Raw genomic sequence first — 15,000 nt, 5'->3', positions numbered from 1 at the left:
AACTAACACCCAATGAATGGTTTTTTTAACCAGTAGTGTAATGACGGTGAAGCTGCTAAAATAATCAAAACGTTCGCTAACGATGATCCCGGTCTTTGTGGCTTCGGCGTGGCCTGTTCTGATCAATTGTAGTATCTAATATGTGCACTATTTACTGATATTTTAACATCAGAAACTGACCAGGAAATTGAAATCAAACCCAGGAAAAGATAAAACCGTGATTCTAACTCTAGTAGGAAATAGAAATGAGAAGTAAATGAGTAGAGCATTAGGAGTTGTCTCTATTGCGTTGCGTTCACTGATTTGTGTCAGGTGGCGACGATACGTGAGTGTGACGTGAAGGATTTGAGAAAAGTTTCACTTTATGCAAATAAAGTTAGGAGCGATTTGGTGCAGCGACTACCGATGGGAGAGGAGACAGTCGAGAGCACGTGATCCGTGGCAAAGATCTCGTATGATATGATGCCTATACCATATACACTAGTGAATTCTATAAACAAACACCGAATCCCCCTCCAGGATGTTTCATTTAAGACAAAATTTAAATGCTAGTGGTGCCACCCGCCGATATATATATACTGTTACTATGGCAACCGATAGTAGGAACGTCCACTGATGACAACACAGTACAGTGACTGGTGACTTGCAGTGATGAAATGAGTGTTTGCATGAACGTAGTGTTCTGCTCGTCTTCTGCTCATCAAATCGCCCCCTGTATCGATTAAAGCATTAATATTCGGACCAAAATGACTGACTGTTTTAATTGACATTTAAATGTTTCCACATTTCTTGTAGATATCATTAAAACTGCATTTATGAACAAATAAGGAGTTTTTACCTCATATAAAAAAGCAGCGAGCATAATGGCGGATTTGCTAACAAAGCAAGTCTGAGAACACTGTCATCTTCGCAGCTATGCTACGGATAAAGATGTCTGTCTTAGTATGATGACGGATCATTAGCTCAGCTAAACGCAAAGACACATCCACTCATAGCCTGAGTTTGCTGCTGTCAGAGAGACATGATGGTGTCAAATGTATGTGTTCCATAAGCAGACATGATCTTTCCTATATACGGGTTACCCGATCATATTTGTTTGTAATATAGTAAACGAACAAGGACTGGAACTAGTAACTGTAATGAGACCCTACTGTAAAAAACACCATTGTTTTCACCCCCTCTCTTTCCCACTCTTCACATGATTACTGACAGAAAAGGTACAAGAAGAAACATTGAATATAAAACAACCGTCTATAGTTTCTCATCATAGCATCTTCTTTTGATGTGAATTGTTATGAACGGATTTCACTTCATCCATTAAAGTCAAAAAGCCCCAGAGAGAGAGAGAGAGAGAGAGAGAGAGAGAGAGAGAGAGAGAGAGAGAGAGAGAGAGAGAGAGAGAGCGAGAGAGAGAGAAAGAAAGACAGAGAGAGAGAGAGCGAGCAAGAGAGAGAAAGAGCGAGAGAGAGAGAGAAGGAAGGAGAGCGAGAGAGAGAGAGAGAGAGATAGAGAGGCTCTACTTCCATCTTCCCTCTCCCTGGTCTCTCTTTTGTAGTCTTTGATAAAAATGGCTCTTGATGAGGTTATGAAACTGCAAAAAGGAAAAAGGCAGACAGAAAAGTGAGACATAAAAAAGGACACCACACAAGTTTTCACGCCACTCTGAGCTCATCCGTCTGTCCCGCAGAGTCTTCCTCAACAGGACACAGGGATGGGAGCTCCATCCAGCCCAGTCTTCTTCACTGAAGAAAGTACAAGCCACAGGACACAGGAAGGACAATGCAATAGAACACTCAGCTACCCCTTTATCACTTCCAAGGGTAACAAGCACATTTTCCAGAAATCTCTATCCGCACGAGTGTCAGGTCACCCCCCGTTAGTCACCTGAAGTGCATCACATGACATCCACGAAGAACTCGCTGGGGTTGCCCATAGCCATGCGGAAGGACTGGCGGGACGCTGTGAGTTCAGGGGGCACCGAGGCCAGGTCTCGGCCTGGTGGAGACCCCGGTGCGGCAGCTGCAGGAGGTCCGTACGATGAGTTTTGGCCTTGCTGAGAGAGAGCACTGTGGGCACTGCGGATACTGTGCTCACTAGGTGGGGCTGCTGAACGCTCACTAGGTGCTTTCTCTCTTTTCTCAGTCTCACTACCGCTCCCGCCCGACTTTGTCTCCAACGCACTGGCCTTATTACCACTGCGGTTGGAACCGCTGCTCCGACTCCCTATGAATGAGGGAAAAAAGGGAAAAAGGGAAGCACAGGACATGTTAATATTAATGTAAGTAATGTGTTAGGAAGAAATAAATGCAGAAACATGTTCGGAGATTGCAAGTCCGATGATGCCAAAAGAGCAAAATGGACCAGGACAACACCAAAAAAGGATTACTCACTCCACTGCCAATCAGAGTCACACTAACTAATGTAAAAAAAAAAAAGATTTCTTGAAGGAAGATCTCACAGGTGAACAAACTGGGTAGACAAAAATTTGGAACCTGCCCAAATATATAATAATTATATTAAAGGTGGGGTGCACGATGTTTGAGAAATGCTTCAGAAAACTGAGTCGGGCCGACAAACAAAACAAACGTGTAGCCAATGAGCAGAAAGGGGCGTGTCTTGTCAATATGCAGCGGAGAGAGTGTTCAGTGCGCATGTGTGACATTAGCTGAAAGCGACTGAAACATTGACATGGCGGATAAAAACGACAAGCAAAAAAAGGCTTACGATAAGGCAAGAAGCAGGACCCGTGTTAATATAGGATCAAATTTCCAGCGCTGGAGAGAACTGAATGTCTTCTGCGTGAAACAGAGCTAAACCTTTCACGGTACAACACACAGTACTACAAAAACACATTTGTATTACCATAGTATTAATCGTTGAGGTCATTTATTGATAAAAATATCCCCTCGGACAGCTGCTCCAGCAGGTTCCGCCATAATAGTTGCCTGGCTTACGTATGTATGTGTGGGGCGGAGCTATCAAAACAGGGGTGACACCCATTTGGGTTAGGGGCGTGTTTGTTTAGGTGATTTCAAATGTCAACATTGGCTTTTAAACATCACGCACCCTTTAAAAAATAAGTGTTTAATAAAATGTACAATTATAGTATATTATATTCTTCTGACACAGCAATGTAGATGTTAATAAACATAGCAGAAAATAACGTGGGCATTATATGGATAGAACAACAGCTGGAGTGAGTTTTATCGGTAGCTGCATTAATACAGAATTCATGAGTTTCGGATTTTTACAGCTCAAGCTATCCAGTTTATTCCGATTAACCAGCAAATAAATAGCTATATAGTAGATCTTTGTGTTTTAAGGTAGAACTACTGAGTAGATTATGTGAGCTTGGGGTTGCCAGATCATTAAAAAGCTCTTAGATGCACTTAGAGACATTGAGAACTCTGCATCATATAAATGTTATGAATGACATTCATCCTGTCCGACAAAGACACCTTAGGTGCCTCCAAAATTGCATACTTGTGCACTATTCACACTGTTACGTGTGAAATGTTGGACACTTCGTGCACAATTTTGGATCCTGTAAGCGAAACTCGCTGACAGAGCTAATTACACTTTCATCTGATGGACACCGAGGTCATATTGTGCCTTCAACTAGCACTTTCTTCCCTGTTTGTTGTTTGTGTGTATAAAAAAAAAACCTTTGAACAGTATGTACGTATCTCTGCATAAAAACGTCTGCCAAATGCTGTAAATGTAAATTATTTGGGACACAAGTGGTAATAGTTCCCCTGGTAACAACCAACCTTATTAGAGCACAATGTGGCTATCTAAGACCTCTGTCTATTACAAGCCAGACGTTTGCATGCTATATAATGGAAGTCTGGTAGTTGCCCCATCACTTAGACATTGCCTAAAAGCTCAAAATCAAATTTGGCTCTTGAGAAACTTAGATATGTCAAAAAGGAGAGATTCTGAGTTTTATGACATCTGGAAGGTGTTTCTGGAGTTTGGTCAAAACGATCACATTGATCTAACAGAGGCTTTTGGAAAGAGAAGTCACAAGACATATTTACATTTACAGAATTTGGCATTTGCCTACATTTAAAGACTCACCTTCGCTGTGTGGGCTGCCAGCGCTGCCTCCTCCTCCTCCTCCTCCTCCTCCTCCTCCTGGGTAGCTGTAGACTTGATCTTGCCCTGGGTGGGGACTGAAGGGCTGAGGGAGGGGGTACTGATAGGGGAAAGCAAAGGGCCACGGAGCAGCACCTGGGTGGGGCAATGGGGCAAGAGTGTCCTGGTCAGATGCACTAGAGCCCTCATTATCGTGCAAGGAGAGATTAGCCATGTCTGAGTGACAGACGGAGAAAAAGAGAAAGAGAGAATATTCAAACCATAACGCATCGCAATGGAGTATTTAAACAAGAGCCATGAAAAAGACAAAGGAGATAAAACTCACTGCCACAGAGGTCTCCAAAGATGTAGTAGCACTGCTCAGAGAAGGTGATTTTGTTGACGGTGTGGCGAATGTAGCCGGCCTTCAGCAAGTTGCTCGCGTACTTCCTCGCTTCACGCCGGTCTGTGAAACCTTCCACGTGATGATACAGCCAGTCCACCACATCTGAGCCTAGAGAAGAAGAAAAACAACAGACAATATAAACAATTCACTTTAACAATTTAATAGAGTGTTCCTGTTTAAACTAAGGATACGTATAAGGGGGCATTACAGTGTTCAGTTCATTCACAGGTCATGTTTACTCTTATACTCCTGCACTACAGAATTCTCTCTTCTGATGGACTTTTCTGGAGGTTTATATCTGTTTATATCTGACATACGGATCAAAACTTGTAAGAGCAACTAAATACAAGTAACGGTAACAGATGTGCAGTGATAAATAAATTAAAAAAGTTGCCGTTTAAGCGAAATAATAATTATTCACGAGACGCTGTTGCTAAAAAAAAAAACAAAAAAAAAAAAAAACACAATCGTCTTGGTAATAATTCTGCTTTGCATCACGTAAACCCATAACTGATTATATTCCTATAAAAGCAAGCCGTTGTAATTTTATTCCTTACTTATTACATCTGGAAAATTTAGCCTTTGGAAACTAAAAAAAAAAAACGTTTACAGTAAATCGATTTTATTCTCTGAGCAGACAGAATCTAAGTTGGTGCTGTTTTTTTTTATTGTTTAGAAAACAGAGAAGTTTTCAGATAAATCTAGGACAATCTAGGATCATTTCCTTGTTAGGATGCTGTTCCTGGTGCATTTTATCTGGGCATGTGCATTGGCTTGTGCAGCCAACAGCGTCTGGGTTGGTTCCCTGCCAAAGAATCGAACCCAGACCGTGGAAGTGAGAGCGGAAAATTTTCCCCCATTACTTCAACCCCAGAGTGGTGCCTGAGATTGTGCTGTTTACCTATAAAGGCGTTTGGGATGGTTATTTTCAGCCACATCCTGTCTCGCACCTCCAGCCCTGATTCTGGAGACGCCATTGCTTTAGCGACAGTTGCCATATCGCTGTGAATGGACAAGTGGAAGTCATCAAAGCCTGGAAATGTAAAAAAAAATGTTAATAGAGCAACAGCCACGTGGATGAGGTGAGTCATTGGGAGGAACTTAAAATCCAAAAGTCGTTGAGCTTTTATCAACAAATAAAGTTCAGTCTGAATCATCACCGTGAGTCATAAACTTCCGAACTGCCTTTGTTTATCATTATCATTGTCATTATCACTGTGAATTCTTTTTGTGATTTAAAGATCTTTTGAATTTGGTCAAATGGCTTTACTAATTTTAGCACTGGTTACAGCTGTTTTTATGCTTCTGATAATCTGTATCAAGGTGATATCTCACAAAATGATAACCAAGATACACGACTCAAACTACTTCAGCCTGACGCTATATATCCGTGCCTTCGAGCCACATTTGACAACCGAACCCACTCCCAATACACCATGATCTAATGCAGCGTTCTTTCTCCTCCCAGCATCTTCTCTGCTTGTTCTTACATCTAATCTGCTCTACTGTAAGCACCATGTATTGTATGAGCAGCTTCAACACTGAGTCACTACTCAACAGGAATATTTTAGCAAATATTCGTAAAATATTATTTACGAATGTCTCTGTAATGCAAACTGAAAGAAAACTGGTGTACTGGAAACTCACTTATAAAGGAAGTCTAACTGTTTCGTGGCATTTATTTTGTTGCATTTATTTAATGGAAGTTGATAATAATGGCAGCCTAGAAGATGGGGATGAATCAGGCATGGTGTATTGCACAGGGTTTCTGCAGGGTTTAATCAGTCAAATTTAAGACTTTTTAAGACCTTTTTATGACCATTATGATTTGAATTTATGACCTACACGAATTACGACAGAAACGGAATCCCGCGCTGTACTTGACCGGGTAACGTTAGTGACGGAGCCGAACAAAACTGACGGATCGCCTGCACCCGCTGCAGGCCTTTTACAGCAACGATATGCTTTTCCGACTTTGCATGCGACTTCAAGGCTTCTTACACAGAGTGCAATAGGCTTGATACCGATTGTTAGCACGGGCTTATGCCAGCTACTAATTGCACCGTCTTCGAGCCACAGATCGTTAAAGGTACATTTTCCCATTGTGATAGCCAGGATGATTTCAGTTAAACTAAGCAGTGACTCAGTATGATACAGTATGTTCGAAGTTCGCACGGGTTTCTGTGAAAGTCCTTCCGACAAGTCTGTATGCTAAATGTTTTTTATGACCTTGTATGGAAAATCCGGACGTTTTTATGTCCTTAATTTCTTATTGTTAAATTTATGACTTTTTATGACCCCGCGGAAACCCTGACTACAGCAGGGAAAGTGATACACGTACGTTCGGTCTCAGGAATGGAGCTGGTGATGGAGGAGCTGGTGGAGGTGATGGTGCTCATAGAAGGGCTCAGGCCGTACACAGGGTACGCCCCCGTCATCGCAGCCGTGTGAGACACCCAAGCAGCAGGATCGATGGGGCGGATAGGCTCACCTGAACATAAACACATCGAGTGACAAAGTGAAAACAGGACAGGATACTTACATAGCAGCACAGTGAGTGAGTGAGAAAAGCAGACACGCTGTACGATATGTTTATGAGCACTTACTGCGAGGCAAGGTAAAGCAGCTGTGGGGATTTGGGTCCCAACACTTAGCCACAGTCAGTGTGATAGGTCTGTAAAAAACACACACACACACACACACACACACGTCCCATCATTCATCATGCAGTCACTAACAAAGCTACTGTTTTGCAGTGTTGATGTCACTTACCCTGGTTTGTGCACGATTTCTCTCAAAACCCTCACAGCATCGTCATTGCTCATGTTCTCAAAGTTAATATCATTCACCTAAATCAAAGCAAAAGACATGCATTTACATTACAATCACAAATACACAATATTACATATTTGACAAAATTCATAAGTAGCATGATGCAATAATATTATGAACAGAAAGAAAAAAGCAGTGAGAGTGAGCTATATAAAGTGTTTGTATAGCCCTGTTAGGGTCGTATATAAACAATATATAAACTATATATAATACTATATATAATACTATAAGAGCATTCTGCCAAACAGACCTGGAGCAGCATATCGCCTGGCTCGATGCGTCCGTCGGCTGCTACTGCTCCACCCTTCATGATGGAGCCGATGTAGATGCCCCCGTCGCCTCTCTCATTACTCTGACCCACGATGCTGATTCCCAGGAAGTTATACTTCTCTATAAAGGGGAGGAAAAAGAGGAGCAGAGGATAAGGATATAAAGTAAGCAAAGATAACCAACTGAAAAAAGGCAGCAACAGCAGAAATATTTAGCAGTTGTACAGACGAAGCAAATGTGTGATGAAGAGTATTACTGAATAACCAGTTTGATATGAAAGACTTAACCTAAGTCTTATATAAAATTGAATCGAATTGATGTAAACAGATTATTTGGAATAAACGATGAAGCAAATGTCTGAATTTAGTACAGTAATATTGTAATTGTAATTCTCCATTACTACTAGGGTTGCAAAATTCTGGGAATTTTCAAGCCTGGAAACTTTCCATGGGAATTAACGGGAATATATGGGAAATAACGGGAATATATGGGAATACACTGGGAATTAAAAAAAAAAAAAATGCATAGTTTCCTATAACAAGGAACTTAAATGTAGTTAAAAAATCTTGCAGCATAATTTTGTTTAAAACAACAAGATTTAATGCAGTTTAAGTTGAATTTGTACCCTGCATTCCTCGGTCACTTGCACACAGCACACTGCTTACTGGAAGGCCATTGAGGCCAAACCCCCTGCAGGTACTTGCATTCTTCCATAACATGCACAGTAACACTTTATTTTAGGGTCATTTAACTAGTTGCTTATTAGCATGAATATTAATAGAATATTGGCTATTTATTAGTACTTATAAAGCACATATTAATGCCTTATTCTGCATGACCTTATTCTACATTCTTAATTGTACCCAATACCTAAACTTAATATTTACCTTACTCTTAATAAGCAGTAAATTAGGAGTGTTACCACATGCACAGATAATTTGATGACCCTCCCTCACACACACTCACCTGAAATAAAAAAAATCCTCTATAAAATAATGTTTATTACAATTATTAAGTTTATTATGTTTATTACAAGCATAATAATGTTTATTATGCTTTTGTGTTATTTAATGAAAAAATAAATTAAAGTTCTACTTACAATTAAATTAAATCAGTCAAGACGTCATTTTTAAAATTTGTATTACCTTGCATGCATGTCTGCTTATGACCAAACAAAATGTTTATTTATGTTTGTATATGATATAGTTTATATAAATTTCCCTATATTTTCAAATAATTCCCATAAATTCCTGTAAATTCCCATAAATTCCCGTAAATTTCCATAAATTCCCGTAAAGTTTCCAAATTGGAATTTTCCAAAATTCCCTAGATTAAGTTCCCGTGGAAAGTTTCCGGAAATTTACCGGAAACTTTCCGCCCCTTTGCAACCCTAATTACTACACTCACTCACTCATTTTCTACCGCTTATTCGAACTACCTCGGGTCACGGGGAGCCTGTGCCTATCTCAGCCGTCATCGGGCATCAAGGCAGGATACACCCTGGACGGAGTGCCAACCCATCGCAGGGCACACACACTCTCATTCACTCACGCAATCACACACTACGGACAATTTTCCAGAGATGCCAATCAACCTACCATGGAGTACCCGGAGGAAACCCCCGAGGCACGGGGAGAACATGCAAACCAGGGTCGGGAACCGGTTCTGTTTTTTAACAGGAACTGGAACCGCGCGGAATTTTTAAGTTTCGGTTCCAAACGCGGTTCCGATGCGATGACGGGCAAAGCACTGGGAGCGGTCACTTTAAATAGCCATGTGTTACCTCATGAATATTAATTGTTTATAGTGCAACCAAATTAACGCAGCTTACCACAGAAATCAGTCACTCGCGCTGCTGTGCTGAGGTACACTTTGTGTTAAATATATATATACATATATATATATATATACATATACATATATATATATATATATATATATATATATATATATATATATATATATATATATATATATATGTATATATGTATACGTGTATATATATACAGTAATACCTCGAGATACGAGTTTAATTCGTTCCGTGACCTTGCCCGTATCTTGCCCGTATCAAAACAATTTTCCCCATTTATATGAATTGAAATCCCATTAATCCGTTCCAGCTTGCAGAATTCCACTCCAGTTGTTTTGTTTATGTATTTTGAATATGAAAAATGTACAGTACCTGTATTTATAAATGACAAATATTGTATAAAACACAATACAGTAATAAAAGAGAATGTTAAAAAAATTAACTGGTTTTACTATAAAGTGTATTATTTATCTTAGAGATCAGATGACTTGTGCTAACGGAAGATGCGCACGGAGGTTGAGGGAGGAGTAAACAAGCGGAGGAGTTAGGAGGAATTACACTTTCACTTTCGTTCACTTACTCGCTACTGTACACTCTTATTGCTACTTTACACTTAAATGGAACTTAACTAAACTTCACTAAAATTAACAAACTTAACTGAAATTCTCTTAACTTAACTGAACTTAATTGCTACAATTTCGGTTTTCTTTACATTAATTTTGCTTAATTTTCTTCATCGCTTTTCTCTTCACTTGTTTTTGCCTTTTTGACTAACATCTGCCGGTCGTTTTAATAGAAACCTGTCCATGGAGGTTTGCTTCTTCCTCCCTTTTAAAATGTTTCGGAAATGTGTAAGGCAAGTGTCATTAAACAATGCTGATGCATGCAGCCCCTTTGCGACTCTCCATAGGAAATGAATGACTTCCTGTTTATCGGCCGTCGTTTGTCGTGTGCAGTGGAAAGGCGGCTTTAACCGACTGAGACGCGGGAAGCTGTGGAGGTAGAAACAGAGCACACGTGGTTGTAGGGATCTTTGTTTCGGCGACGTCGGCTCGGATGCTTGTATCTCAAAAATTTGCTCATATCTCAAGCCAAAAATATGGTCGAATCACAGCTCGTATCTCAAAAAATTCGTATGTCAAAGCACTCGTATCTCGAGGTATCACTGTACTCCCTTCTATGTGTAACATCTGGATTCAAATAAATGATCTGTAATATTCGGGGTGAATGGCTGAGCTTGGTAACATCTGTATGGAAATCTTGCTACAGATACAGATGTGTGTGGTACTCACCCATGTTTAATGTGACAGTGATGATGTTCAGAGACATAGTCGAGTCAGTTATGCTGCTGAAGGAGGACGACTGCGAGAGAGAGAGAGAGAGAGAGAGAGAGAGAGAGAGACAGAACAAGGATAAGAAAAAAGAGATAAACAAAGAAACACAGATAAAGACATCTGGACAACACTGATAGATAGTTCGTGTGCGTGTGTGTGTGTGTATCAACTGTCTCACCCTTTCCATCCGCGGCGGTTTGGTTTTCCTTCGGCGACGGCGATGTCGTCTCATGAGCCGTGATGATGTGCTTTGCTCTGTAGAGCTGCTGAAGCTGCAGTGACATCACATCACATCCATCATGTAACACGCTTCTACACGCGTATTATCCCGACGCTATTATTCTTCATTCTGACTGGTCCTCAAAGTCAAGTGACATTTTCAACCCATCCTTCAATTGCGTATTGACTGTGTACTAACAAAAGGAAAGCCATTCTATTTGCTGAGTAGTCATGCACATATTGTTTGTGTGTTTATGCCTCAGTGAACCCATACAGTAGGAATGTGGCCAGAATAAAGCTTCAGGCGACTATCCATGATCCATGAGATACAGAACCGTGTCTTCCTGAGTAGTCAGCGTTACAGATTGAACAAGCTAACGTCTGTTTGTTGACTGATATAAAGTATATAATGTGCCGAATAACTCTATACTCGTTTACTGTTGATGCTGTGTGCAGCCATGTTGATGACATCATGGACATGTTGACCTCAAGGTTGTTGAGACCATCCTGTGTAGGAATTCTGAGTAAGAGGGGCATTTTCTTTGTTTTTACACCAGGCAGATTTTGGAAAGTTTGAGTTACAGGCTTCAGCCGGATGCCGCATAAAGCGAGTCGTGCTAATCTGTGCATTTTTATTGCTTGTCGATACTGATAATGAAACAGAAATCCTTAGTATTCATCAATCAGTGGTGTCCTGGAACTTTTTATTTAGCTCTATAATGCTGTATACTGCCATGTGCTGCTAGGAATAAACTAAAACTGTTGAGTATAATGTTTAAAATGTTATGGTGTTTACATGCTAAATAGTCCCACAAAGGCAGATGAAAGGAATCTCAGGTCTCAATGCACGCCAAAGTGAAGTGCTCAAGTGTTGTTTGGTTTAACTCTCCAAATCTGTCTGTTCAGATTACTGTCACTTTGCATTGTCTGTTCAGATTAGAACAGCAATGTACAACAGGTTTATGTCATATACATAGTGTCATGTTCTATTGGCTGGCTGGTGTCGTAGAATCCCTAGTTTTACTCTTTCTTACCACGTATCTTTCTGAGATGTTCAATATATGTTCATATCATAATGACCGTGACACCAGATTATTTACTGTGGTTTGTTTTCAGAAGCATGGCACGTGTAATCTCTCACCGGCTGGTCGAGTCATCCTCCTCTGAGTCGAAGAAGCTGGTTGTGTCCAGTTCACTGCTCATGAGCGTGGAGGAGGTCTCGTAACCCGCAATCTCGGGCCTGCGTTCAGGTCGCGAGTGACCATTCAGCCTGCCTCCTGCAGCAAAAACACACACATAAAGACAACACAATCAGGTGGAGGAAAGAGAGCAAGCCTGAAAGAGCCTAAAGGTCCTAAAAGAGCCTGAAGGAGCCTGAAAAAGCCTGATGGAGCCTGAAAGAGCCTGAAGGAGCCTGAAAGAGCCTAAAGGAGCCTAAAAGAGCCTGAAGGAGCCTAAAGGAGCCTGAAAGAAGCTCAAAGGATCCTGCAGGAGCCTAAAGGAACCTGAAGGAACCCAAAGGAGCCTAAAAGATCCTGAAAAAGCCTGAAGGAGCCTGAAGGAGCATAAAAGAGCTTAAAGGAGCTTAAAGGTGAGAGTTAAAGGATATTGAAGGTGCCTGAAGGAACCTGAAGGAGCCTAAAAGATCCTGAAAGAGCCTGAAGGAGCCTGATGGAACCTGAAGGAGCCTAAAAGATCCTGAAGGAGCATGAAAGAGCCTAAAGGAGCATGAAAGAGCCTGAAAGAGCCTGAAGGAGCCTGAAGGAGCCTGACAGAACCTGAAGGAGCCTGAAGGAACCTAAAGGAGCCTGAAGGAGCCTAAAAGATCCTGAAGGAGCATGAAAGAGCCTAAAGGAGCATGAAAGAGCCTGTAGGAGCCTGAAAGAGCCTAAAGGAGCCTGAAGGAACCTGAAGGAGCCTAAAAGACCCTGAAAGAGCCTGAAGGCGCCTAAAGGAGCCTGAAAGAGCCCAATGGAGCCTGAAAGAGCCTGAAGAAGCCTGAAGGAGCCTTTCCATTCTGACCAGATATGGACATATTTCACATCTGGAGACATACAGATAAGTGACTTCTACTGTAAGATAACAGTCTGGTCAAATTTGAAGAAAAGATCAAATATATATATTATATTATATGTACACATACTGTACATATAAGAGGGCTTTCACACTGGCAGTTTAGTCTGAAACAAAGCACGTATGTTTGTATGACAAATTGTTAATGTGAAAGCTGTCACTTGGACCAGGAAGCACACTGTGGTACTGAACCCGAGACTCCCTGTAGGAGGTGGTGTGAGTTCCCTGGAACTGTGTCACTGTTAACATGAACGTCAACACAACTCGTACTCGGGTCTGCACTTGTTCAGGAAGTAAAGTGTCCCGTGTGTCAGAGGAACGACGTGGGTCACAGAAGAGGTGAGACTCCTTATCGTACAGTGAGATTTAGATACCAAGATAATAAAAAAGAATTGTGGTGTTGTGTGTTCTGTGCTTGTGTGTGTCTGTGATCACTTGATGAACGTATCGGCTGTGTTTGTGTGCATGAGAAGGTGTTTAGTGAATGTCTGCACCTCTGTATTTTATATACATCTGAGTTTAAAGTCATGTTTAGTGTATCTTGTGTTTACTAGTTCACAGAATAAAACAGAAATGTTGCAGCCCCATGAGCATTTTCCATCAAATGTGATTGTTCACACTACACACATGCACACACACACACACTACACAAACACACACACACTACACACATGCACACACACTACACAAACACACACACTACACACATGCACACACACAATACACACATGCACACACACACTACACAAACACACTACACACATGCACACACACACACTACACACACATGCACACACACACACTACACACTACACAAACACACACACACTACACACATACACTACACAAACACACACACTACACACATGCACACACACACTACACACATGCACACACACACTACACAAACACACTACACACATGCACACACACACACTACACACACATGCACACACACACACACTACACAAACACACACACTACACAAACACACACACACATGCACACACACACACTACACAAACACACACACACTACACACATGCACACACACACTACACAAACACACACACACACCACACACATGCACACACACACACACACACACACACACTACACACTACATACCACACACTACACACACACTACACACATGCACACTACATACCACACACAGCCTTACTACAGGCACACACACGCACATGCACAACACACACACACACTACACACACTTACTGCACACACACACTGCACACACACACTGCACACACATACACACAAGCACACTACACACACAACACACACGCACACTACAGACCACACACAACCATACTACAGGCACACACATGCACATGCACAACACACACACACTACACACACACTGCACACACACGCACACACAACACACACGCACACTACATACCACACACAACCATACTACAGGCACAGGCATGCACATGCACAACACACACACTACACACACACACACATACACACAAGCACACTACACACACAACACACACGCACACTACATACCACACACAACCATACTACAGGCACACATACACGCACACCCCACATACACAACACACACACATTACATAGCACACACATCACACTCTACCTACCACACACAACCATACTACAGGCACACACACATGCACAACACACACACTACACACACATACACACACACATGCACGCACACACATACGCACAAGCACACTACACAAACAGCTTTTAAATGAATTGATTTGTTCCCGAGTGGAACTGTTCGGTGGGGAATCGGGTTTGGAAAGAGAGAAATCTTTAGTCAGTAGTTAAAAAGCTCCAGACAGGAAACCAATCGCACCATGATCATGGGCGTCTTTCCTGCGTGGTCTCTCTCGTTCTCTATCTCTGTCCCGCTCTTTGTCTCTCCGTGCTGAAGTGCCGACCTCAGCCTCCGTATCGTTGTCCAGGTTGTCCTGACTGCCTGC

At 41.6% G+C, this 15,000-nt stretch overlaps 1 protein-coding gene across 1 annotated transcript in view; it reads right to left on the bottom strand.

Annotated features, from left to right (window-relative positions):
• Positions 1–15,000, bottom strand: part of LOC132851000 (segment polarity protein dishevelled homolog DVL-3) — a 44,243-nt gene that overhangs the window by 1,089 nt on the left and 28,154 nt on the right. The window contains exons 4-15 of the mRNA XM_060877533.1: positions 14,874–15,000; positions 12,090–12,225; positions 10,908–11,001; positions 10,688–10,757; positions 7,566–7,705; positions 7,256–7,332; positions 7,090–7,157; positions 6,825–6,974; positions 5,385–5,516; positions 4,424–4,591; positions 4,081–4,314; positions 1–2,223 (exon numbers count right to left, since the gene is read on the bottom strand). The exon at positions 1–2,223 is cut by the window's left edge and continues 1,089 nt beyond it; the exon at positions 14,874–15,000 is cut by the window's right edge and continues 10 nt beyond it. Of these exons, the coding sequence (XP_060733516.1) occupies positions 1,895–2,223; positions 4,081–4,314; positions 4,424–4,591; positions 5,385–5,516; positions 6,825–6,974; positions 7,090–7,157; positions 7,256–7,332; positions 7,566–7,705; positions 10,688–10,757; positions 10,908–11,001; positions 12,090–12,225; positions 14,874–15,000 (1,725 nt within the window). The 3' untranslated portion in view covers positions 1–1,894. The remainder of the gene's footprint in view (positions 2,224–4,080; positions 4,315–4,423; positions 4,592–5,384; positions 5,517–6,824; positions 6,975–7,089; positions 7,158–7,255; positions 7,333–7,565; positions 7,706–10,687; positions 10,758–10,907; positions 11,002–12,089; positions 12,226–14,873) is intronic.

This window comes from Tachysurus vachellii, chromosome 9 (assembly GCF_030014155.1).
Source record: "Tachysurus vachellii isolate PV-2020 chromosome 9, HZAU_Pvac_v1, whole genome shotgun sequence".
NCBI lineage: Eukaryota > Metazoa > Chordata > Actinopteri > Siluriformes > Bagridae > Tachysurus > Tachysurus vachellii.
The sequence above is the reverse complement of the archived record's forward strand: the minus strand, read 5'-3'. Positions and strand labels throughout refer to the sequence as shown.